Source organism: Orbicella faveolata, unplaced genomic scaffold, assembly GCF_042242905.1.
Source record: "Orbicella faveolata isolate gen_17 unplaced genomic scaffold, um_ofav_v1 contig_13, whole genome shotgun sequence".
Lineage (NCBI taxonomy): Eukaryota > Metazoa > Cnidaria > Anthozoa > Scleractinia > Merulinidae > Orbicella > Orbicella faveolata.
In genome coordinates this window covers 13,500,663-13,527,762 of record NW_028301540.1, presented here as the reverse complement: position 1 = coordinate 13,527,762, position 27,100 = coordinate 13,500,663, and the positions used below count along the sequence as shown (strand labels likewise).

At 37.9% G+C, this 27,100-nt stretch overlaps 1 protein-coding gene, 1 long non-coding RNA gene and 1 pseudogene across 4 annotated transcripts in view; 2 read left to right on the top strand and 1 right to left on the bottom strand.

Moving 5' to 3' along the window:
* The first annotated feature begins 1,883 nt into the window (after positions 1–1,883).
* Positions 1,884–4,649, top strand: LOC149115090 (pancreatic secretory granule membrane major glycoprotein GP2-like). Its single transcript, XM_089284693.1, has 3 exons — positions 1,884–2,072; positions 3,157–3,171; positions 3,766–4,649. The coding sequence occupies exons 1-3, from the start codon at positions 2,018–2,020 to the stop codon at positions 4,149–4,151; spliced, it is 456 nt and encodes a 151-aa protein (XP_089140819.1). The 5' UTR covers positions 1,884–2,017; the 3' UTR covers positions 4,152–4,649.
* An 878-nt stretch (positions 4,650–5,527) lies between these two features.
* The window catches only part of LOC149115088 (polycystin-1-like protein 2), a 45,713-nt pseudogene continuing 24,140 nt past the window's right edge, over positions 5,528–27,100 (top strand). The window contains exons 1-8 of the transcript XR_016206186.1: positions 5,528–5,600; positions 6,400–6,642; positions 7,473–7,856; positions 10,345–10,759; positions 12,372–12,978; positions 13,104–13,283; positions 25,394–25,519; positions 26,163–26,348. The product of XR_016206186.1 is annotated as a polycystin-1-like protein 2 (transcript). The remainder of the gene's footprint in view (positions 5,601–6,399; positions 6,643–7,472; positions 7,857–10,344; positions 10,760–12,371; positions 12,979–13,103; positions 13,284–25,393; positions 25,520–26,162; positions 26,349–27,100) is intronic.
* On the bottom strand, positions 15,371–20,416 carry LOC149115089 (uncharacterized). Of its 2 annotated transcripts, none has more exons than XR_016205982.1 (2): positions 19,227–20,416; positions 15,371–16,708 (listed from the first exon to the last, which is right to left on the bottom strand). It is a non-coding gene; the product is annotated as an uncharacterized LOC149115089 (long non-coding RNA). The 2 variants fall into 2 exon arrangements; XR_016205981.1 differs by having other exon boundaries at positions 15,749–16,708; positions 19,575–19,863.

Here is a 27,100-nt window from a genome sequence, read left to right as displayed (position 1 = left end):
CTTTTTCTGTAACTGACTTTTTGTTACCAAAAAAATGTCAGGCGTTGGAAAGAGTTATATGACAAGGAAACGTCCCAAACTCTGCAGATTTCATAGCGTCTTACAAAATTAATACAACTTTTCATGTGTCTGGTTGTTTCAAGTCTCAAGTTAGGTAAGGCTAATGTCTTCTCGTTTAAATGGGTTTTTATATCGATATTAATTTGAAGTGGTTTCTATGAATATCAAAACCGAAAAAAACTACGATCATTGCTGACAACAAAATAAGACCATGCTAAACTGGGTCTTGTTATAAAATGAGTTAAAATCAGTAATACGTTGACCAGTAAACGCGAAAATTTTACTCTTAACGCCAACGTTTGTAACTTGATACTTTTGTTTTCCCCGTAAAGGTATATAACACGAAACTCTTGTTTTCTCGAAAACATCGGGGCGATGTGCTTTTTCTTCATTGTTGGAGAAAACTGGTATTAAGTTAAATATCTGGTGAAAATGGAAGAATAACGATTTATTTTCAAAACGCTAATTATCATTTCACGGATAAACAAAACTAAACTAATTATTGGATAATCACGTCTGATATGTCGAGTCACGGAATAGCGCGTTCTTATTCTGTTGCAAACCTTTGTCGTTAACAATAAAACCACTTTAAATTAATATACAATGATATCGATTAATACAACTGAGAAGCGTTTCAAAGAGAACCTACAGTACAAACTATTTTCAAGGACTGACTCTGGAAAGCTAATACACTAATTTAGAACTAACGCCTCTTAACAGATGTCAACAACTAGCGGCACCTTACTAATGACTTTATTCGCGACGTAAACGAAACCAAAAAACGGACCTCTAACAGACCAACTTAATTTGACTAACAGTAGGAGTGATTTGACAGACAATAGACGGATCGAAACCGACCAATGACTGATGACAACTTTACACGAGTCTTCCAGCCAATACCATCATGGCTAAACTGACAAATCACTTTCAACGGAGCAGATTTATAACACTATCGACTGACAAACTCTTTACTTGACTCTGAAGATGTCTTCTGCTCAAGTTGTAGAAACGTCAGTCACCAACAACAGTCCTTTTCAGAACTACCCCCACCCGGACGATCGACGATTACACAATACGAACTAAAGAATATTTTCTAAGCTAAACCTACAGTGACAAAAATTCTAATTTTTTCTTTCTCCGCTGTACATCGTAACCAAACAAACTGGTTGGATTAACCTTATCATTACTGTTAAGAGTGAGTGCTGCTACCTCCGGGGGCTTTTAATTCACAAAAATATAACTCTTGCACGCCTTGCGTGCCTATGTTTATGATTAATTGGTAATGAGACTTCGTGTCGCCCTATCCGGTCTGTAATCATACTCGTGATAAACAAATTATTTATCACGTTGATTAACTGTTCTCCTATTATATTAAACAAACTGTTGTTAATTTTGGTCCTCACAGAAAGGGAACTTTTCCTGCGGTACGACTTCTCAGGATGAGACCGAAACGTTTGTTTTGATTTGGCAAGAAAAAAAAAAGAAAACATAACAGGTAAATTGGACCTAGATTTCTACATATTCAATTTTCTACAATCAATACGGCAATATAGATGTTTTAATGAGTATACTGAGTACTTAGCTAGTCCATCAATTTCTAGTGTTCACCAAAGAGGAAGTCACAATTCGCGGATAGAAGACAAAACCTGCTATCACCCTCTTAGAGCAATGGTACGTCAATTTGTATTGAATTCAATTTATTGTATTTTTATGTAAAATAATCTTGAATTTTTGCGATTCAGAGCTAATACTGGAAAATTTAGAATTTCGTCTTCAGAAGAGTAGCAGTCGTAACTACTACCGTTTGGTTAATGTAAAAACGTCAACTCGAATTCAAACCGACAACTCGCAACCGGCAACTTCAACTCGCAACTCCGCCACTCGCATTCTTCCCACTCACAAATTTTACACCAAAATTAAAACACAGGGTTGATGTGGTTTTCTGCAGATATAAAAGATGATACCACTGTTATTTCTACAAGCCATTGTTCTTTTTGGCGCAGCACAGATAAGTAAGCCATTCGTTCATTTAATCTTTGTGCGATTGTGTTTTAACATTGTGTTCCCTGTAGCTGTGATCGTTCAGTGTAGCACCCTGCCGGCTACTGTAACAAACTTATGGCCCATGGCAAATTTGAGCGCCTGCATTTTAATGTTCGTCTTGCCTGCAAATGAACTAGACATTCCTAGTTTGCAACATCTTGTACATATATCACGACAGTCCCTAAGATATGTGGTAAAGCAGAATTCTGACGAATACAATGGAAAATGCAGTATCGTAAAATTGTTTCTTTCAAACGTTCAACCGATATATTTCTGCCGGATAAAGCCTTTCTTTCGGTGGAGCATCCATAGTTAAGCTGACCATGTAAAGGTGTCTCGGTCAATAAATACTCGTACATGGTTTGTTAAAGCGATTTTAATCTAAAATAACGCTTCTTTTTGAAGCATAATTAATTGCTCCTAACAAAGGCTTAACAGGGTCTCTAACAAAGATTTTGAAGAAAAAAGGTCGTCGACACTTAAGCTTTGGCCCTCTATGGTTACCCTGCCGGGTTCTGGGCCCTTAAAAAAACAAAAAATATAGTGACTCGGACAAGACATTAGATAGGGATAACCCATATAGGCTTGTTTACTTTCATGTCATGACAATCTTCAAACAAGTCCTTTTTTCAGTCACGACTGATTCCCTATTAAGTTGTCATAAAACAGATTAGGCATAATATCTACAGCGGAATCCTCGCCTCACGGCCACCCCGTTTGATACGGTCACCACGTTAATGCGGCCTGGTCACTTCGTTATTAGGGCCGGATCACCTCGTTATTACGGCCGCTTTATTTTGGCCCGAGCTTAAGCCCAGTCAGTCGTTGTCTTATTTAAAGAACCCCTTTAATACGGTCACCCCGTTAATGCGGGTAGATGTTTGTGGCCCGTGGTGACCGGATTGACGGGGTTCCACTGTAGAACGATATAAGTATCTAAGTATCTAAGTAAAAGTATCAAAATTTGAGGGTTGTACTACAAATTTTACTGAATTGATCAACTTTGCTTGATTTTGATTTTGAATTTAATCCAAACTTTATGATTATTTCCAGCACCTACTTGCGGAGGTAAGTAAAATATCTAGAAAGGTAATGCCTTTGCTCAAATTCGGCCGCTCATGCTGGGAAATTCTTCAATGTTTTTGTTTAATTTGATTTGCTGCATTTCCTCATTGGATTATTAAGCGTTTGTTTTCTGAGGACAGCAGAGTGGAATAGAGTAAGTTTTCGTGTTAACAAAAGACTGCAGTGATTCGACGAACCTTTTATTAGTGACAGAAAAAGTACTCCTCAAGATTAATATTGATGGGAAAAAACTATATAACGTTATCTAATGATCTTGGTAAATATAATATTTTTGGACAAAACAGAAAAGAATAAGCAAATAAATGGGTCATGTCGCAGCTCTCGCAAAGTCTCGCATGAATGGCTTGAAACCCTTTGAGAGGACAATAGAACAAACAACAGAAACAATGCCCCTAGCCCTAAAACAATAACAGCTGCTGCAATGACGACAAATAGAATTACAAGCTTACGAGAGCTGCTACACTACGGAAATAAAGATCAGATACCCTACAATAATGAATCATACCAGTAATTAAGTTTTTTTTTTATGACTGTAACGCCTCTTACTGTAACTAACTGGTATGGTTTTACTTGAAGTGGATGGTTGTACAAATTACACAGTCCTGAGTGAAGCAGACCGCGCTCAAGGAAACGCAGAACCTCATTACAGATACGATAGAGACCTGGTAACGGGTTGGTATCGTTTCCAAGGAGCTGCCGGGGATCAGATGCCGGACAAATGCGTTCTCAAGTATCGCTGCGGTACTAGGCGTCCAGGTTGGCTTAATGGTGCACACCCGACAGTCGCTGAAGGAGTGGTGAAACGTCAAGTCTGTCATAATGATTACAGTGACTGCTGTTGGTTGACTAGCATCATTAAAGTGAAGAACTGCGGTTCTTACTACGTGTATGAATTACACAGGCTTCCTCGTAAGTGGTACTCTCGCTATTGTGGTAACGCCGGCGCTGGTAAGTTGCATTGATCAGTTGTGTTAATAGCCAACCTGAATGACTGAAAATATACCATGAACCTGAAATATGTTGACAAACCTCCCTGCGTATCTAATCGAACAAAATCGAACCAAAATTAAATCGAACTCAACAGAGGAAAACAATTCGAGAGGAAAGGACGTTTCTTCCGTGTGCTAATAATACGTCCAACACTGTTGTCGAAAGAACTCCTTTGCGACCAGCGTTAAGGTCCAAGTTCACCAATCTTCTACACACGCACCTTGCGCCTAGTAAAAGGTGTAACTTGCCGAGCACACCCTGCAAGCGCACTGTCCAAAAACTCGACTTCTCACTGGCAGTTTACCCATCATTACCCCTAGCCTTGGGTAATAAACAATTACTGGATGAGGTTTTTGTGATATCCAGAATAATCAAGGTCGAAGTAGGGGTTATGAGCCTCAGCCTTCGGCTTCGAGACCTTGATTATTCTTGTACTCTTGATATCACAAAAACCGAATCTCATAATTGTTCTCTTATACGCTGAACGAAAAAAAAAATGGAAGTCATGTTTTTGCTTCTTCACTGAAAGCAAGCAACACAAGGCGCGCGAACTTGACATGACACTGCGGTCATACGTTACATGATTACTCGTGACCTTGAGTGCCCTTGACATGATTACTGTATAATCTGCAGCTACAATCGTGGACAAAAGTCCTTGGGACACTTATGTAATGTAACGGATTATCTGTGTTTTAGAACTGAAGTATGAAGAAAACGCTGCTATATCCTTTATAAACGGGTTGCTGTCCCCCCTCCCCACCCAACACAATGTTGACAGTCAGTTGAAATTGCACGTACTAGTTTTCAACATTGTGTGGAGGGTGGGGGGCGAGGTTAGACAGGTGAAGTTGTATTCGCGCCTGGCGTGTACGCAAAAGTGCCAAAAGTGCAAATTTGCCCCAAGACTTTTGTCCATGATTGTAGATGACGTCGCAGGCACTGATTTCGAAAATTCACTGTACCCTTTCGGCCAATCAGAAAAGAGATAGTGAGTTTAATATATAATAATGTTGGTTATCAGTCAATAGATAATCTCCGTCCTCGGGGAGGGTACTCCCAGAAAAATTTGGTGAGGGTGAGCGGCCACTTTCCCAAAACCCCCACCCGTCAACTATCATGTGATAAAGATCTCGAGACCAAAATGGCCAAAATGGATACCCTATTTCTGACCAAAACGGTTTAAAAATCATACCCTACCAATATAGCCAATTAGTGCTATTTTCCAACACAATGAAAGAAATTTCTGCTTGTTAATGGGAAAGCCACTGTTGGCTTTTCTAGAATTTTCGATCAACAAAGAAATGAGTGAGCTACGGTAAATCCTCTCGATACATTACCAAGAACAGAGATGTCTTTGACAGACGAAAATAATTCAGGAGGAAAGCAGGCTTCCTCCGCAAGCAGCCCTAATATGTCAAAGTGTTTGTGAAGAGGATTTAGATAAAGTTTTGAACGACTAGTGGATTTATACTTAAACAGTTAGACTATTCGATCGCTCTCGATTTCTATGCGTGATAGGTGACTCGTTAACTATCATGTGATAAAAAATCTCGAGCTCCAAATATAATTGTTGAATATTTCCTCAATAGCCACGCTTTAGCGTTTAAAGGGAATTCAGACAGCTGAGTCTCTAATATCTCGATTTACGAAAAAAGCTGAACAAAACGTTTAGCTGTTTTCTCAACAGTCTCATTCGAATCTTTTTGCATGGGTTTTCTCGCGTTTTACGGTAGCCAAAATTCGACATTTGAAACGACATCGACGACGTCGTGACGTCCTACAACATATTTTCTAGCCCAGCCCTGCCACTCGGTCAATAAGCTCAAACGTTTGTGCCAATCCGAGCGTGCACAGGAACTAAACCACGTTTTTGTGTTAGCCGTGGCTTTGTTAATATATATGGATTGCTATTCGCACTTAAGTTTAGAAGCTAAGAGAAACAACCCCCTTCCGTACCCCCCCCCCCCCGATCCCAAACCCCCAGGGTAATAACAGTGGAACAGAGAAAAAAGGAAACATTTTCCTAAGTTATTACTTTGTTCACTTATAACTGATTAAGTTGATTTCCTATACAGCATGCGTTCCACCGGGAGAATTCCTTGAAGGATCGAGTGGATTCTTTTCAAGCCCGAATTTTCCAAACAGCTTCTACACAAACAGCAATTGTACCTGGAATATCACAGTGCCATTTGGCCGAAGTATCAAAGTAACCTTCTTCAGCTTCACTTTGGAGCAAAACCAAAGCTCAGCGTGTATTGGAGAGCCAGAGGGAGCCAGAGGGAGCCAGTGTTTTTATCACTAATGTTGCCTCGGATGATGGCGCTCAAGAATTTCAGCTATGTGGGCGAGAACTTCCTGCTCCAGTGTACTCTGTCGGAAATACCATCCAAGTTAGGCTGCGATCTGCTGGCAATGGTTACCCAGGATTTAATGCGTCTTATGAAGCGATAGATGGACTACTACGTAAGTCAGCTTCTTATGACGAAAGAAAGAAAATGGGGAACAATATAGTCGTATGAAGATATGATTGATCATCGCAGTTATACACACAACTTAAGCAGTTGCGGGAGTAAAGCCTGAGAAATTTTTTTTTCAGGCTTCAATTTCACAACTGCTTAAGTTGTTTGTATAACTGCGATAATCAATCATATCTTCATATCTTTCTCCGAAGTTCAAATATATGATCTTTTATATATTCACTTGAATATAGTTGTTTAGTATCACCCAACTAGTGGACTAATGCAAATCCTGCGTTTTGATTGGCTACGCTACTAGGGGACTATTAGTAACAGTCATCGAGTAGCGAAATTGGCGCCATCGAGCGTGACGCTTTCTTTCGTTTTATTCCCAAATAAATATTTCTTCAACTTGCATTTGCTAACTTTATTATTACCTTTTCTGTCCGACTAGTTGGGTGATACTAAAACAATTAGACCCTTCGCCCTCAAGGGCCACGGGTCAATAGCCCATGAGGCTTCGCCTCATGGGCTATTGACCCGTAGCCCTAGCCTGGCGGGCGAAGGGTCTAATTGTTAAATATTCAGTCGTATAGATAATAAAATATATGATCTTTCATATATTCACTTGAACATAGTCGTGTATTCACCATACTATAAATTAAATTATTTGAAAACGAAAAAAAAAATATCTAAATGGAAAAGCTTCCTAAAAACCTTTAAACATGCAGTGAAATTAACGTTCAGGCTATTCCTAAGATTACTTAATGTGTGCGTTGCGCCGTGTATGTATTGAAGTTACCTGAAACGGTTTTCCTTTTGGTTTTCTTGTTTCAGTGTGTCCTAGAAACATCACCCTTACTGAGACATCAGGTGTTATTACTAGTCCTTTTTACCCCAGAAAGTATCCAGATAAGCTGAACTGCAGCTGGCAGATAACAGCACGCCAGGGAAACCGTGTTAAGCTAGAAATTGACATGGGCCTAAAAATACAGCAATGCGGTCCACAGAACGCGTGCACTTGTGATTATCTGCAAATTCAAAATGGCTTATGGGCTGATCCCGATTCAAATGACAAAATATGTGGTGCACCTGGTGAGATTATAACATATTACTCAATTCTTGAGATCCTGAAAGTGCTATTTGTCTCTGATGATACGCAGTCCAAGCAGTACGACGGATTTTCAGCAACTTACACGCAACTGAGTTACACTTCCCCAAGTAAGAAATAAATTTATTTGTTATTGAGTCACAACAAGAGGGAATTCTGTATTTGGGAAAATGATTCTCGCTGCTCTCTGATCCTATCTGGTGATTTTTTTAATGTTAGTGGTACTCGTTTTTTCTGCTTTTTTGTGACCTGGAAGCTTGTTCCTCCGACCTTGTGGTGACAACCTAATGGTAAAACAGCAAACCATAAAAACGGTTCACGATCTGATGCCAAAAGATAACTTGATTTTTGTGAAGATCCACTCCAGTTCTTCACATGATTGAGGATTTAAAGAGCAATGTTCTGTGACCTATCAAACTAGAATGATAACATACCAAACATTTTCTAGCCTCGCTCTTCCACTCAGTCAATGTTTTACTGAATCAGAGCAGTGCAGAATCCAACCGTGATATGACTATGACAGTTTTGGCATGGTTTTATATATATCTAACCTCTAACGGCGTACGCGTAAACCGGAGCAATCCCACCAATATAGCCACGTGTAGCCACACCCAGCCCCCTAGGAAAACCCTCCCGTTTTTCTTCAATATTGGGTCGCCAGTCAGAGTTTCGATGCCAGACCAGGCCCTTAAGAGTTGCCAACGTAAGAATCGCTCTGGGCCTGTAAATTCTTATTGGGCCATGTTTGCAGACTGAGTCTTGATTCCTGAATAGGATGCAATCAATAACAATTAATTTGGGCTCTATTTAGAGTCTTTGGTCAAAAATGCGAAGAGTCTAGTAAAGGAGGCAATCAAAAAGAGGTGCTTGAGCCAGTGGTGTATGTGTGACAAGTGATTGCAAGGGATTTTAAGTCCAGCCAAAATTAATGTTGCTAGTGATAGTAAGAATCACTTCCCATCCTTCGATGTCGTCTCTCATAATATTTCAAGGCTTTTTTCTGTTAAGTGTTCTTCTGCCTCCTCATTGTCTAGTTTTATCGAACTAAATGTGTGAGTATTGCCGGTATCACGAAAGCGATGTATGCTCCAAGACGTCGATGGATGACACTTTAAAACTCTTTTAACTTGATCCATGATGTAGAACAACAATTTTATTAGAGAAAGCATTGCTGATATCCGCTCGATATTTTGTTCCTAAAAAAGCACCCACGTAGGGGCCAAACCACCCCCCAAATGTTTCGTCAGTTCTTGGGTATTTCACATTATTTCACATTACTTAAAAAGTATCGACTCTTTCGACACCGAACTTGGCAGATGAGCAGGAGACCTATTGCCAATTATATTTACGTGAAAATGTCAGTAAATGTCAAAGTTGTGACGTCAAAGTGATGACGTCGTGTTTTTTGCCACTTTTGAAGTTTTTTATATGCATATTTTTTACAATGTGTTCGAAAGAGCACATCAAGGGGAGTTGAAACCTGAAAAAATTTCGTCCATATCACCAAAATTAAATGAAATATGGCATTTTTAAATATGAAAAATAACTCTGCAAAATATGGGGTCCCCACCTTGAGAAAAATCCCCAAATTGGAGCCGTAATTTTGTTCCAGCAAATGCAGCTATGTTGCACATGTGATGTGCCAGATGACTAAAGCAAAAATAAAGAAGAAAATCGGAATAAAAAATTATCCCTCTAGTGTTATTGCGTTAAAATTAGTTTTGTTACGTCATAACCTGTGACGTCACCCGTTTTTTTACTGTTAATACCATCCTAACAAAGCCGAAAATCAAATTTCTAAAACCATACGATTTTTGACAACATCAAGCTTTCTATTTTTCTAGATTATTAGCCCTCCTAGAATAAAACTGAAAAATATAAACCAGAGAGACTGACTTAAGAAAGACAGTATGGTTAAGCAAATTCCGGGGGGGACAACAAAAAATATTTAACTTACCATATCTCGAAAAATAATCATCATAGCAAAAAACGGTTTCCGGCATTTTACTCCTCAAGGCAAGGCCTTTCCAATGACATAATCTTTTTATCCGATTTTACAAAAAATTATAGCACGTTTTGGTGACGTCATCAATTATGACGTCATAATCTAAGATTTTGTCACAACTTTCAAATTGAAATAAACTGGAGAACAAAGAAAGCTCATCTGCCAAGCTTGGTTCAGAAATATATAAACCAAGCAAATATAGCCTTCATGAAACATTAGCGGGGTGGTTTGGCCCCTACGTGACCATAAGAGATAGAAGTCCCAAGTAAAATTTCCAAGCGTACTTGCAGAATTATTTTCTGAGTGATACTTATCAACACAGCCTAAATTGAAAGTAGATATTGTTGTCTTCTTGCTTGTCTGTATTTTGTTTTTAATTCTCTTTTCTTAGATATGTTTCAATTATGTAAGTCGCAAAATTTGCTTTTTCAATTTTCTTTTTTTCCGTTTTCAAGAACTTTGGGGCTGCAATAGCTAGATCTTGACTCTGGTGCCTTGTTTACAGTACAGGTGCATGTGTCTTTATGTTTGACACAATACATACGATATGTCTAAACTAATGAAAGTTGTTATTTGATGGTGTTTACATGTAGATGGAAAGTCCTACCAAAGAAAACCGAACCTCATCGCTATCATCTATGGTGGTACCGAAGTAATCCGAGGATAAAATGAAAACATCACAATGAATGCATCACTTTCCTATGACCCGTTTGTTGGACTAGGTAACTACTCCAGGATGAACTTCACCTGGCATTATGATGAGATCAAAGGCAACTATTCTGGCCTACAGACAGGGGTGAGAGACTCCTTCACAGGAATAAACCAGTCAAATGTTCATTATATTGGGAATGATTCTGGACTTGAAGTTACCATCAATACTGCCTCTTCCATGTTTCAGGACTTGGCGACCTTAGTAGTTAAACTGGTGGTGGCAAAAGATTATCGCAGCTCAAGTGATCATCAAGTTATACACTTGGTAAAAGGGGATCCGCCTCAAATATCTCAACGGTATGAAAGTTCTTTCATTGTTTATCAACCCTGTCATTTGCCCCCTGGTCTGCAGTCTGCATTTGAACCCCGCCTACTTTTCCAAGACGTTTCTGCGTTAATTATAAATTTTTTAAATTAATAATTAATTTAATTATTGCCACAAACTTTTTAAAACAAGATATTGCATACAAGATCACCAAAGAATTCAATGGGTAGCAGATAAGTAAGCACAAATGATTATAACGTTTCTTTCTGTAAACGGTTTACTGTTTTGTTTCCTTTTGTCCACGTATCAGTGAAAGAAAAAGATTGTTCATTCCCATATTCAAGAGATGGCCCGTAAACACACTTGACAGTTTCTTTCAAAGCTTTCAGCGTCTTCACTTTACTTGAAAACTGGGCTCAGAACTTTTCTTTCCGAATGAAGGCATTCCTGCTCGCACATCCTTTTCGTATTATGGTCTAATATATGGTGACGCAATTCGTAATGTCGCATACTTCGTTCGGTAAATCACTATCACCGCCATCTGGTGTGGCCATCCCGGGCAAAACAAGCCAAGCGCTTTGGAAAAGGTCGAAAGACTAGGAAAACTAGAAAGGATCGGGAGGCCAACGTTACAGACGCAGGCATCAAAAATGTCGGAAATGGACGACACGTTTGAAAGAACCTGATAGGGTACAGAGCGGTTGCTATTCATTACTTGAAACCTGACACAGCTATACGGCTCGTTTCTGCCAGCTTGTGGTTTTTGCGCTGGTCAATAACAATTTATAAGATCGCGTAAAAATTGAAATCCCGTATCCCAACCCCATAGAAACACGAAATCCCGCTCCCGCTCGTAGTTGTAATTCCCGCTTCCCGCCCCTGTTTTCGGGTTAAATCCCAAATATCACGGCGAAAAAAAGCCAAATCCCGCATCCCGCCAAACCTACTGGGAACCCTCTCAAGGAACTATAATGTTGATTCTATTCTCTGCATTATTATATGGTATAGGTAGTGGCAGATGTCCAGCAGATAACACCATGACTTCAAACCAAACAAAATAACCCAAATGGCTATTACGTCCAATTGGAGCATAGTTGGATAAATTAGCTATTCAGAAATAAACAGAATTGAATAATTAATAAAACATTAATTTATTAAAATGCCACTGTATACATGAGAACGGTGCATTAATTAACAGCACGTGCTACAGAAGACACAAGAGACATACATAGGAGGTTAATAGATTTTTCAGTTATTTTATTTATTTATTATTATTATTCTTTATTTTTTATTTATTTTTTTTTCAATTCTTCACGGGTTACTAGTGGTCCCACACCAATGCTTGGCACTGGTTCTCAGGATGCAATTGGTACCCTGGTTCACTTTAGTACTTTTAGTTATTATTTCTTCTTTTCCTTGAAACTTTTTTTGCCACTAACCGACAAGATTCTTGATACTGTTAGAATAGCATGACATCCATGAGAAAACAGAGCCACTTATTAGCACACAGCCATGAAATAAACAAGTGCAGTTACTCAAAGATCGTTTGTTTGTTTCATATGATAGGTCTTACCTCCTTTCTAGAATAAAAGCTGTTCAGAGGCATTTTTCATAACATAATATATATTTTCATTTGATTTTCAGATGTATAATAAATTGTGAACCTAAAATCAGTCTATCAGTTAAATTAAGTATCCAGTCACAGTGCTATGGACCGCAGTGCTCCAAGATATCTACATACCAATGGATACTTTACAAACAATACCCATCTGCCACAAATAATGACACTGTTTGGAGGAAAATACAAGATTTGCAACTTATCACAACTACATCCCTCGATTCTAGCAGTATTGTAATCAAAGAGGACTCCCTTGATGGCGGAAAGTACTACCGGCTGGCAGTGTTTGTTCAGACTATGGACGGTCACCAAGGAATGAGTGCTCGCGACATCTCCACTTCATCACCACCTAGAGGGGGAACATGTTCCATCACTCCATCAAATGGCACCTCACTGGAGACTGTTTTTAACCTGAGCTGTAGTGACTGGGAAAGTGACAGCACGCCCCTGTCTTATTTGTTTCAATATCAACTACAGAATGGTCTACATGGGGTGTTGTACAATGGCTCTAGTAGTAGTGTTAACTCATGGCTGCCATCTGGAAAGCTGTCTTGGAATTATACTGTGAAGTTCAATGTCACAGTGACTGATAAAAATGGCGTGTCTGCTCCAAGAGTCCATTTCTCTGTGCAGGTACAGTATATCCTTGATTATTATTAATTCTTGCATCACATTACGTGCATATTAAATGACAGGTTGTCACTTTTAACAACCAGTACTGGTATGTTGTAACATATTGCACATAAATATTTCTGTAGGTTGAACCATTTCCAGAGCTCTTGAGACCAGATCAAATCAGCAGACGTATAACAGCAAATGACAGCGAGTTTAATAATGCAATAAAAGATGGGGATCTCAGCAACGCAGAACGAATAGCAAATGTGATCGTTCAAGCACTTTTAGAAGATACTACAAGGGATTCAACAAAAATATCGGAGGTAATGAACTAGCTTTCATTAACACTGGAAAAGTTGAAAATTTACAGAGTATGTAAATAACATGTAATTAACATGTAAATAATCAAAAAGAGACTGTAAAGATTAATTTACATGATTTTTCCCCTTTTACATGTTTTGGAGGTTTCATGTAAAAAACATGTAAATATTTCAAGTGAAACATGTAAATGATGAAGAAAACACTGTAAATGTTTCAAAGCAAAGGGCTAAGATCATGTAAATAACATGTAAACTGTGCCTGCAAATACTGTAAATAGCCTGTAAATTTCTTGTGATTGAACCTGGAAACCCGTAAATAACATGTAAATTTAATACAGGGAGGCTGCCATAATACTGTAAATAACATGTAAATAAAAAGGGGAGGCTGTAAACAACATGTAAATAAAAAAAGGGAGGCTGTAAATAATGTGGAAAATGAAAACAGGAGCCTGTAAATAACATGTAAATCGAAAAAGGGAGCCTGTAAATAACGTGTAAATCGAAAAAGGGAGTCTGTAAATAACATGGAAATCAAAAAAGGAGCCCATAAAGAACATGTAAATCGAAACAGGGAGCCTGTAAATAACATGTAACTCGTAAAAGGGAGCCTGTAAATAACATGTAAATGGAAAAAAGGGAGCCTGTAAATAACATGTAAATCGAAAAAGGGAGCCTGTAAATAACATGTAAATCGAAACAGGGAGCCTGTAAATAACATGTAAATGGAAAAAGAGAGCCTGTAAATAACACGGAAATCGAAAAAGGGAGCCTGTAAATAACATGTAAATCGAAAAAGGGAGCCTGTAAATAACGTGTAAATCGAAAAAGGGAGTCTGTAAATAACATGGAAATCAAAAAAGGAGCCCATAAAGAACATGTAAATCGAAACAGGGAGCCTGTAAATAACATGTAACTCGTAAAAGGGAGCCTGTAAATAACATGTAAATGGAAAAAAGGGAGCCTGTAAATAACATGTAAATCGAAAAAGGGAGCCTGTAAATAACATGTAAATCGAAACAGGGAGCCTGTAAATAACATGTAAATGGAAAAAGAGAGCCTGTAAATAACACGGAAATCGAAAAAGGGAGCCTGTAAATAACATGTAAATCGAAAAAGGGAGCCTGTAAATAACTTGCAAATCGAAAAAGGGAGCCTGTAAATAGCATGTAAATGGAAAAAGAGAGCCTGTAAATAACATGGAAATCGAAAAAGGGAACCTGCAAATAACATGGAAATTGAAAAGGGGAGCCTGTAAATAAGCTGTAAATTGAAAAAGAGAACCTGCAAATAACATGTAAATCGAAAAAGGGAGCCTGTAAACAACCTGGAAATTGAAAAGGGGAGCCTGTAAATAACCTGTAAATTGAAAAAGGGACCCTGCAAATAACCTGTAAATTGAAAAAGAGAGCCTGTAAATAACATGTAAATCGGAAAAGGGAGGCAGAAACCCTGTACGATAAATAACTTGTAAATAATAACTTGAAGAAAAATGCATGGAATGTACTGTTTTATTGTAATCAAATCTGTTGACCTTAATTATAATAGTAGAAAACATGCAAATTTATACAGAATCAGAAATTTATTGCAATCAGAACAAACTCAGTAAAATTCAAATAGTTTTTATATGCCATGAATAAGGTTTACAATGTACACATTGCAACAAATAAAACATGTTTTCTTTTCTTTCTATCTATAACAAGACGACTTAAATGTAATTTTGTGCATGGCCAAAATATTTTAAAATACCATGACTGAGCTCCTTTAACAAAATTCAAGCACTGTTCAAGAAGACTACTAAACTTCAAGACCTTTTCAAGATTGTGCAAAACCATGTCATATTCAACTCTATTTAATTCATAAATAGTAAAATGATTAAGAACTATACTGTTGTCAGCTACAAGGAGTGAAAATTTTGCGATTTAGGCGTATTACTAAATTAAAATTGTTTGCAAATGGAAACCTGTCTCAAATATATACTAAATTCACAAAGTCAAATGTAACATAATGATAATACCTTTGTCATAAAATGAATGAATAAACTGTTTTTTTCTTACTAAGTAATTAATGTAGGATTAAATTAGCCTTAATAATTATTTTGAAAAATGTGGGAGGCATGATGGCCTCGTAGTTACATGTAGTGAGCTCAACTCCTGATTGAGCGGTCCGGGTTCAAGCCCTAGGCAGGTACATTCTGTTGTGTTGCTGGGCAACACACACTACTCTCAGTGCCTCTCCACCCAGGTGTATAAGTGGGTACCAGCGAATTTAATGGTGGGGTAACCCTGCAATGGACTGGCATCTCATCCAGGGGAAGTAGAAATAATCCTCGTCGCTTCCTGCTACAGAAAGCAGGATAAGCTCCAGTCTGTTGGGCCACGTGGCTCATATGCAGACTTTACCTTTACCTTATTATGAAAATTACTACAATGTAAGTGTGAAATATTGATCAACTTTTTTCATAGAGTGAATTGTTCTTTTGAAATAACAGAAAATAGGGAGAAAAAACATTTACCACAAGATAGAGATTGACATTTTAAATTCATCATAAAAACATTCATGCCAAAGGAATACTACATTGCATAACATAAAACAAGGCTTCTGACATCTTTTAGGCTATGTTTACAAAGTCACAGTTTCCTTCTTTTTCCAACAGTACAGAATCCAAACAGGACAAACATTTTGGACCCCTGACAAAACATTCACTGTAAACAATATTCAAAATTTTACTTTTTCTTTTTGTGATAAAAAAAAACTGTACTGTAAAAAAAAAAATTCATAGGGACCTGTTGAAATTGAAAGGCCTATCAAGTACCATAGTTCCAATAACACATCATAAGTTAATAAATTATTGTTCTGGTACTACATGTATGTAAACATAGCCGTTGCTTTTTATGATGAAATCTTATAGCTGCTGTATTGAACAATAAGTATCAACCTAGCGATCTAAGATATTCAAATTTAATGCTAATTCACTAACACAGGTACAGTGTAGGTGATACTTCAAAGCATTGAAAATAATGTTTAAAGTGGTTGAATTTATGCCAGAAAGTGTTGAAGGTCACCATGTTAGACTGTAATGCACCAGGGGCCCATTTCTCGAAGGTCCCAAAAAGTTTTCGCACTCAGAAAGCCATACCAAAATCTGAAATCTTATGCTTACAGAGCTGTTTTATTCGCTTATTCTCAATATGAACAGAGGTTTCCTTCACACAAGAAGTTTCAGGCATATACAGCCCTTAGTTTTTAGACACAGTTCAATTAAAGATGGCTTTATGGGCCCAAAAAGTTTCCAGGGCCTTCAAGAAATGGACCTCGGACCCCTTATAGAGTCATAGGTACTGTAGACTTCTCAGTGGCTGATTTTTTCCTGATCAAGCATCAATGCCAAGGAGTATGCATGTATTGAACACTCTCAATTTTACTTCATCCTACAAGTAACATAAAACATTTTGTTAAATAAGATAAGTTATGTCTGAGTATGAATCAGCAAATTCTGTGTATGATATCAATCAGCAAATTTTACACTGGAGTTATTATTTTGTTTCTTATCATTCCAATTTATACTGTGACATTTGAAATCGGACTGTAGCCGGTCATGTTAACCGGCCAAAGTAATTTTAGCTCGGTCACGTCTCATTTCTGACTGGTCAAGATATTTACGAAAAAATCAAGTGCACGTAATGTGAGCTAAATTAAACCCACAAATATAGTTTGTTTGTTCCAGTCACTGCTAGACCGTTTAAAGATTGGCTTAATATTTTTCTGAACAGATTTAACCCCAGTCGCTCGAATGGCATTCCTATCGATCTTGAACGCATGACAAACAGCAAGCGAATGGTCTTTAGCTGTTCGAACAGATACATGTATGCATTGGTGTATGTTTTCATTAGAGGTCATGATAAAAAAGAGATAAAAACTCTCAGATTTACAGTTGGGGATTTGATTGTTTATTCAAGAATGAACAACATGACCGTCTCAACATGACATGACTGGTCAACATGACCGGCGAGTGAAGTTTTTGTCCGGTCAAGTCACCATTCTGGCCAGACATTGCCCGTTGACCGGCCATTATTTTGAGCCCTGAATATTCATCAATCAAACAGATCATACATCTATATCTGTAGCTACTGTGTGACAAAAAATTTGCATCTCTGATTGGAAGGCACTGAATGTCAGAGGATGTAGAAGAACTAAACTCAAAATCCATGGCAGTAACTATTCAATGTTCACTATCTCCTACATTGTAATAATCATGGACAATAAATCAAACTCCTATCAAACAATGTTTAACTAATAAGTCAAGTTATTTGCAGGCACAATTTGATTGTTTCTTACGTGCACTTATCCTCTATTGGTGGACAAAGGTACAGATGATGTCATAAAAGTTTGTTTTTGTTTCTTTGTTATGTATTACGAAGCAGACAGATTCTATGTTGTTGTGCATCTGTTCAGTAATAGATCACAGAAGACATCAAAATGTGGTAAAAACATCAGTGACACACACCTGAAAAATTCACAGATTCTGTGACACACTCTAGTAATGGCTTATGTGACTATTTTTTGTTTCTACCACATTTTGATGTTATCTGTGATCTACTCAAGGCAGGAAAAAACCCAGGTCTGATTTCCTCAGCCAAGTAAATTTTGCTTTTGGGCAAGCGAAAATAGAAGTTCAGTGGCCCAGTGGGCAAGTGAAATTACAATGTAGTGTCAGTAGTCTTGTGAGTCTGACTAAAAATGCCAGCTTGATAAATGATAACTTCCAGTCATTCCATTTCAAAACTTAACACCTAAAGATTAGTTAATTATTAGGTTGAAAGCATGAATTAGTTTGGAATCCGAGTGTACTTCATTCGCATTTGTCCTCTGATTTCCTTACTGGCCACCACACTGGCAACTAATATTTAAGTGGGGCAAGTGAAAACTGAAATTGACTGGCCCACTGGGCAAGTGACTTACAATTTTTTTCCTGCCCTGCTACAGATGCATGAACAGAAGCATGACACATGAAACCTACATGTATTTGGTATGAGCCCAATTTCGTACAAGTAAAATGTACAGCTGTGACAGGGCTCTAAAGTGCTGTCTGGTCATCCCAGGGTAAGGTAATAGATTGAAATCAATCCATAAATTGATATAAATCAATAAATTGAAATTAATGTAAGTGTTATCAATGCTATCGATCAATTGAAAGAAATTCGTACTCAATTGCTAGAAAAGTTTCAAGTTATCAGTTTGATTTTACCAAATTTATCAGTCATTAGAGAATCAATTGAAAGTTGGTCTCTCTTTGTTAGTTCACCTAAACTGTAGAAAAATTGTCCCTCAACACAGTGTTTGATTGTAACTTGTTTTATGCAGATTTCAAAGGCACTACCAAAAACCCCCAAAACATAGTCCCTGATACATGTATGCCAGCAAAATATTCTGTTTACGAGATACAATGTTATGTTTTTATGCAGTTGTATTCATGATTTCATATTTCACTTTAAATCTTTTGTTCATTTCTTTCTTATTAAATGTTGCTTAAAAGATAAGCTAGTATCAGCAAAATTGATAATGCTTATTGAAAATTTGATCACAATCAATGACTCATGACGAATCCTTTTATTGATTTCTGATATCATTGACTAATTTCTATTGATTGTTATCAAATAATCGATTGACTATACTGTGTCATCCAAGACAAGTAGATTTCCCTGCCTGGGCAAGTTACTCTTCCTTTTTTTCAAGTCCTGTGTAGTTTTCACGACAGTTTGAGGTACATGTATACCTCTTCATAAAGTATCATAGTGTTTTTTTTGTGAAAGAAAATACCACAACATTTAACTTACTACAGTATCAGCACCAGTGGGTGCAATGTCCACGTACAGTTGTGTATAACAGCATATTGTAACTTGCATGTAGGTACAACTGTAGACACTTGAGTAACTTCAGAATACTTACTCTAGCATAAGAGAAATTTCTCTGCTGAAGATGGCACATTACATTTTAGCTTACTAGCATTCACATCAGAGGGCAACATAACCTTACAAGAGCATGCATCAGAAAGAATCATGAGGTGCATATAAGCCAATAACAAATGTCGCATGCTCATGCTCAGTTATCGAGAACAGATAATAACAGATAATAAAGCTCTTTATGCACGGCAGGTAAACATCACCAAAGTCGATTCCACAAGCAATGTAACTTCTCCTTGATAATGACACATTCACAACCAAAGGCAAAACGAAATGTATACGTATCTTGACGTTACTTTACTCTGCTCGTTCAATTTATGCAAAACTTGCTTACCTGTTGTTTTTGTTGCCTGTAATCGCTATCTTCAACTTCTGGGTAACGGTAAACTTTGCCTTGAAACCGTGCACGGTGACGAAGCGAAGGTAGAGTGGATTTTGGCCCGCTAAAACAGAGCTCGAGTTCGATGCAAGTTCCAACGAACTGCCAAACATGGCGGGAGAACCGAGAGAACCTGGTACCTAACATGAAGACCGCTGATTCCTGCTTGTTGGAGATCGGGCAATCACAAGGCTGGTATGCTCTTATAAAGGGACTGGGATAACAGTGATGAAAGCACAAAACGGTAGAAATCACCAAAACAAAACAAAACAAAACAAAACAAAACAAAAAACAAAGAAACAGTGAACATGCAAGGGCAGACTTAGTTGTATTAATCTTACTTGTAGAATGTGCATGTTTCGGAATATTTAACGCTCTAAATCGATGATATTTCGTTCATTCTCAGCGGTTCAGGGGCACAACTGTGACCTCGAACTTTCGCGATATGAGAAGTTTAATGTTTGTTGTTTTCGGATTGTTAAAAATGTCATTTTGGGTACCGAAAAAAAGTCAGCTATCATTTTCGGAAAGGCGATAAGACCTAACGTTTTCGGGAAATGGACAAAAAAGCCCTAGTAAGTTCGAGAATACTCAAGCTCCTCTAGAATAACCGAACAGATAATTTTTTTTTTGCGCAACCTAAAATTAACCTACAGAGCTTTGAAAGTACACCAGATAGCCTAAAACAGCGTTGAAAAGCATTCGAGAGGAAACGGTCGTTGGGTGTTCCTTATGGTTCCCTGCCTAACCTAACTCCGCGTCAGTTCAAACTCGGTCACCAGGGCTCTTTCCGTCTTGAACTCATTCAACACGTGACGCTTTCATGGACCTTCATGAATAAATACGTACGTGTCCGCGAATTAATTTTTCTCTTTTCTAGAGACGTAAGCTTGGGACGCCTGCATGTGCAGTAACAATTCTAGTTTTATTTTGTCGTTGTGGATGCGCGGAAAGTTCACAAGAAGACAGCTTCGTTAGTGCGGTGTCGCACCCGTGCAACTTCTAGGTTTTCCATTTACATGGTTTTTACGTGTTTCTTACAGGCTCCCTTTCTTTCATTTACGTTGTTTTTACATGTTTCTTACAGGCCCCCTTTTTTCATTTACATGCTTTTTACATGTTTCTTACAGGCCCCCTTTTTTCATTTACATGGTTTTTACATGTTTCTTACAGCCCCCCTTTTTTCATTTACCTGGTTTTTACATGTTTCTTACAGGCCCCCTTTTTTCATTTACATGGTTTTTACATGTTTCTTACAGGCCCCCTTTTTTCATTTACATGGTTTTTACAGGGTTACAAACATAACATTTCCAGACTTTTTACAGCATTCGCTTGAATTATTTACACGTTCCTCACATGGTTTAGCAGAGCAATTTACATGTTTTTTACAAAGCCAGATACTATAAAAGTGCGTAAAATATTTTACAAGTTTTTACATGTTCTTCAAATGATCATTATCGACAAAGACAATGTAAATCACTATTTACAGAACATTTACATGCTGTAATAAAAGCTGTAAATTTCCTGTAATTTTATTTTACAAAACCCTAACATGTAAATTGTAATTTACAAAGAATGTAAATCAAGATTTACATACTGTAAATTACAATTGACATGTCCATGTAAATTTTCAACTTTTCCAGTGTAAATTGCTATTTATTTAACTACATGCATTTTTTTCTGCACCATAGTTCAAAAGATATCATCTAGGCTATGAGTAGTCCCTCTCTAATTAGTCTTGCTTTGTCCGTCGAGTGTGACGCGAATGAGAACCGTGAGAAAAAATAGGTCCGCAATGCGAACTTGTGTGGGATTTCAGTCACATAAAAGTTGATGCGCCATGGATAAATCAGAGAAACTGTAGCTCTACAGTAAATATTTATACATTTTGTCGTGTTGTAGTGATGAACGTCGAGTAAAGATACCGTAGAGTCCTGATTGTTAGATCTCAGGCTACAGATGAAAAAACGATCACAGGAGAAACATGTTTGGACTTTAGTCTCCAGGAAATTCGCTCCCTTAGGGATTAGCTACACGGAACTCTTTACCGTGGTAAATGACCCTTTCACCAGTGAGTATGACCAATATTTCCGGAGGTAAATTTCTCGTAGTTAATACCCATGGATACATCAGAAAGATCACATGCAGCGCCCTTGACATTTAATGTGGTCAGTTGCATTGGTGTTTTGATGTCTAAGGTATTACTAGCAAATCACGTTTCTCTGTTTGTCATTAATATGTAACCGAAAAGGAAAAATGTTTTTCCTACACGTGCCATTTTTGTTACCTTGGCAAAATCCCGTGTAACCGTTGTTTCACAACGTATACTAAAACCCAGCAAAAAATAAAACAACAGTAATAACAACAAAAGTCAAGGGGGGGGGGGGGTTTCATTGAAAGAGTCATTGAAGTAAACACATTTTGCAGGTAAGGCTTGTTTTTCGCAGCAGGGGCGAAAACAAATGACATCATCGAAAAGCAAGTGCACCCGAGACGGTTTAGTTTTTGGTGGTGATTCTGGACTGTGCAATCAACAATAACGTGGCCTGTTTCTTCGGGATGCCAGGTGACCTGCTACATAACTGGGACAATTAATGTTCCCGAACAGAACTTTTGAATCGCATTGGCTTGGGGATGTTTACTGTGGGAACAGCTTTATCTCATTAGTTACATTTGTCTTGGGATTTGTTGACTAGGTTCAGTGGAGACAAATAGATTAGCTAGCCTTAGCTCTTACGCAGACGTTCCCTCTCCCCCCCCCCCCCCCCCCGCCCCCCTTCATGAAAAATTCAGTCTGTATCCAGTCGAAATTGTTCGGAAAAGTACTCTAAAGCCATAAGAGTAAGCCTGAACCAAGGAACGGCAATGGAAATGTTGTCTACTTTTATTCCTTGGCGGAAATATTAGAATCGGTCGCTGGTTGCACGGAGTTTGTTTACGATAAGTAAATGCAAATGTCAGCTAATATTCGTGCTTCCAGCTAAGAAAACTGTATGTAAATTGTACTTTTAGAGATAAGTTTTCGTGTTTAAACATGACCAGTAAAACTGAAAATGCTTAGCGTAAAGTTTGAAGGCAAATGCAAATATTTAGTGTTTTTAAACTTGTGAGTCTACGGCCCGGGGTGTATTCCCTTACATGGGCTATATAGGTATGTGCGGCCCCAAAGGGTAGGGTTTTTCAGCTGTTTTGGTCATAAATAGGGTATCGATTTTAGCTGATTTTGGCCATTTTGGTCATAAATAGGGTATGGTTTTTGCACTCTAGCCTTGATATGGGGGGTATGTTTTTAAAAAGAAGCCACTTCTCCGTCATTATCGAAAAGAAAATCAACAAAAGCCCTTCACAAATTATGTTTACGGTAATTTAACATTGGTCTGAACGAGGGAACTTATTATAACGCAGGTCTGAAACAGGGTTTTGATTTAAGAGTTAGGTCATAAATAGGGTTTCGAATTTTTGGTCAAGTCATAAATAGGGTAGGGAATATCGCAGATTTTGGTCATAAATAGGGTTAGGGTTTTGGGAAGCGGGCCATATCATCAGAGGAGCATAAATTTAATTATGAGTTGAGTTCTGTTTGTGCGCATTTAAATCACATTCACACAACTTGTACAGTTGTTATAAGTTGCAACTAGTACAGGTATTTCACAATTTGATTGGTTGATTGTTTTTTGATCCTCTCCTTAATTTGCTCTATATTAATGACCATGTTAGCACTGTTACAGTAATTAAATGTGATTATGAACTTTTGAGTTCCTTAAACAAAGTAATCTCAGTTCATCGTGTTCAAACATGAGGAAATCAAAACTATATGATTTGTTCAAAACATAGCCTGCGTGGAGACGTCTACTTTCACAAGGGAAAAGTGAGGCCTGTGAAGCCAGGCAGGTTTCCTGACATTTGCTGTTGTCTTTTCACTGTTGACTTCCAAGCTATTCAGCTCCATTCTTGTTTCTGAAGGCCAGGGTAAATTGGTAATATTAATGATAACTTAATTTATACACAGTTAATCCTTCAGCAAAGATTACAAAATGGTAAAAGATCAACTAATTATCCCTAATTAAACCAACTTAAACTACATACTAAGAGCTGCCTTACAAGGATGCCGAGTTAAAACTCATTCAAAACTGTGGTGACATATGTTACGTTTAAAATCATGTAAACATGTTGGCCGAAGGTCACTGGATTATAGGTTGTTATAGGCTGAAACACAAATCTAGAACTCAGATACTCAGGGGTCATCCCATGTATAGATTTGTACTTCATTATGGCAGCTGATTCAAATCTTTGATATTTGAGTTTAAGCCATCCCGGTGTGCGGAACAATTCATCGATATTAAAGTCATAATTGGCACACATTAAAATACGGGCTGCACAATTCTGGAGCTTCTGAAGCTTTTCAGAGAGACCACTGCCACAGTTGCCCCAGACAACACTACAGTAATTAAAATATGGTTGAGCAAATTAAAGGTTATAAGATGTTGTATTCGGTTAATTGCGCCCAATGCAGAAGCAATCTTTTTGCAAATGTTTTGTATATGACATTCCCAGTTCATATTTTGGTCGATGTGCACGCCAAGAGGTTTCGTGGATGACACCTGCTTCACTGGATGGTCATTTATACTCATTCTGAAAGAAGGAATTTCAGGAAATGTTGATGTCTGCTGTCTTGACGCAACTAACATAACCTCAGTTTTTATATGGGTATGGTATGTTGTGTTATTAAGAGGAGTTTTGATGAAGTGCAAGTATCCGTGTCGAATCTGTTTGACCACAGTGATAACAAATGTTTATAGCTGCTAGCTAGGTCTGCATGGTGTCCAATTTAGCACCTCTGTTGTGTAGTTTGGCATAATTATATTTTGCTAGGCGGTTTCCCTCCGGTGATCTATATATGTAACTCTCTAGAGCAGAATTCTACAAATAAGAGACTGCCCACCGTACATGATTTCCCTTTAGGGGCCTGGCACTAGTTTATCGGACCAGTGCGTTTTTCTTGTGTTATTTCTTTGTCATTCGTTAGCAAGAATGATCGCTGTGATTAAATGAGTATTTTACTGAAATGGATGGATTCCTATTACCCACGATTGTCAACAGTATTCTGTCATTCTGCTACCAGGTGTCGTAAAAAAATCAGCACTCATCTGGACGTGTCAAGTCAATAAGGAACATACCAAACATTATACCACATCTTAAACACCACGTAAATAATGTCGAGTATCTTGAAACACAGATAGCCAATAGCAGTCGACTTTTAACAAGGCTAATTGTCAAGCAACCAATTAGCGTATGGTCCTTGAATTCTGGAGAATTAGCAGAATACTGAAACTCAATTAGTGATGACGCTTCTTAGACATCAATTTTTCTGCGTGAAGGGAAATTACAGTAGAAGTTTGCATGCAGGCTATACCTACACAGTGGTCTTGACATGCTTAAATTAGCCAATCAAATTAATTTGCAGGTGATTATCTACATAATATAACTAATTATATCATAATAATGAACTTTATATATCAAGGGTAGCACCGAACAGTAGTAACTGAAAAAACAGTGGCCCACGTATAAATATTTACAGAATAAAAAGACGAACTATTAAAAATTAAATAACATAGAATTATTATTATTATTATTATTATTATTATTATCAACATATCAGGAAATATGCTTTAAGTCAAATGCTGAACAATTATTTGTTTCTGGAATGTGCTGAAAAAATGTCCGTACAGAACCTCATCTGGCAATGTTCTCCCTACAATTTCTATAAATTGCAGATTCAAGACTTCATCATTGAAAAGATTGTCTCACTGCAAGTGAAAAGTCTTCCAGACCTTTTGCAAAGCTCCTCCATTATAGGGTCTGCTATTCATGAAACAGAAACAGTGTCTGACACGTCACTGGTGAGCAAAATAAATGTTAAGCGAGGGTATAGCAGGAGGATGCCGGGTTGTGATAAGGGGAGATGAACAGAAAAGGAGATTCCCCTTTCCTGGTTTCTCTAAATATTTCAGTCTCCAATATCTCACCTTGAGGAATATTGCATGATCACAGAATGCTTTAAGATCAAGCTTATTTCCCTCTGTTCTAACTAAATAATAATATTTATAGATGTTTTATCATTGCCACCCATGAATGTCCATTAATTCCAAGAAACATTTACGTTGACTGTTAAATGCACCAGCTGGGTTGTTTCTGGCGATTAACTATCCAGTTAAACAGTGGCATAAGCTCTAAAACATTATCCCATAAACGCTCTCCCATCATTTCAGATATACATTCAATGTTTCTTAGCAATGGCCCTGATGACAACTACGAATTGGGTCGTCACGTCCCACTTGATGCACTTACATAATCATTAAGTTTTGATCAATGTCTCGAATTGCGAGTTTAGGACGTCTGTAAAGAGAAAATCATACTCCGATATCAAGTCAGGCGTGTGTAGCCATTGTTAATTACAACAGGCTGTGAAAAGCTATTGTAGCCTCAGATTCAGCCAAGCAGATAACAACTTATTCTGTTGCTGATTACACTTTATTTTGATAGGTATCCTCATTGTCTGCTATTGATTCAATGGCATCATTCTTATGGAACACTACTAAAGCTAAAGATGTGGTCAAGATACCGCTGGTCACCCAATCTGTAGAAAACTTAGCTTTCTGTCTTAACAGCTTGCTGAAGGCAGGAGCAGTCATTGCATCAGGAGATGTTGGTTCTGATCTTCAAGAAAAGGTTAGTATTTTCCGTCTTGTATTGTTAACGGCTGTCAATTGTTACTTCACTGAAATGCACAAGGACACACTTTGATCTATAACTTCGACGATAATTACCTAACTTGCATTTGTCAGTAATAACTAAGTGACAAATTCTTACACTAACACTCCTCACATGCACAGTGGTTAAATTTTTTCCAACCTTGTCACTGGTTACATGTTTTCCCACACATGACTCGCCTTACATGTTTTCCTATGCTTGGTACTGGTCACATGTTTTCGCACATGTGACTCGGCTTTCATGTTTTCCACGCTTGACCCTGGTTACATGTTTTCCCACACGACTTGCCTTACATGTTTTCCTGTGCTTGGCACTGGTTACATGTTTTCTTACACATGACTCGCCTTACATGTTTTCCTATGCTTGGCACTGGTTACATGTTTTCTTACACATGACTCGCCTTACATGTTTTCCTATGCGTGGCACTGGTCACATGCTTTCCCACACATGACTCGCCTTGCATGTTTTCCCAAGCTTGGCACTAGTTACATGTTTCCCCACACATGACTCGCTTTACATGTTTTCCTATACTTGACACTGGTTACATGTTTTCCCACACGACTCACCTTACATGTTTTCCTTGCTTACCTCTGGTTACATGTTTTCCACACACGACTCGCCTTACACGTTTTCCTATGCTTGGCACTGGTTACATGTTTTCCCACACATGACCCGCCTTACATGTTTTCCTATGCTTGGCACTGGTTACA

Coding starts and splice junctions, on each gene's coding strand:
- LOC149115090 (XM_089284693.1), top strand. CDS start 2,018: ATGATACCACTGTTATTTCTACAAGCCATTGTTCTTTTTGGCGCAGCA.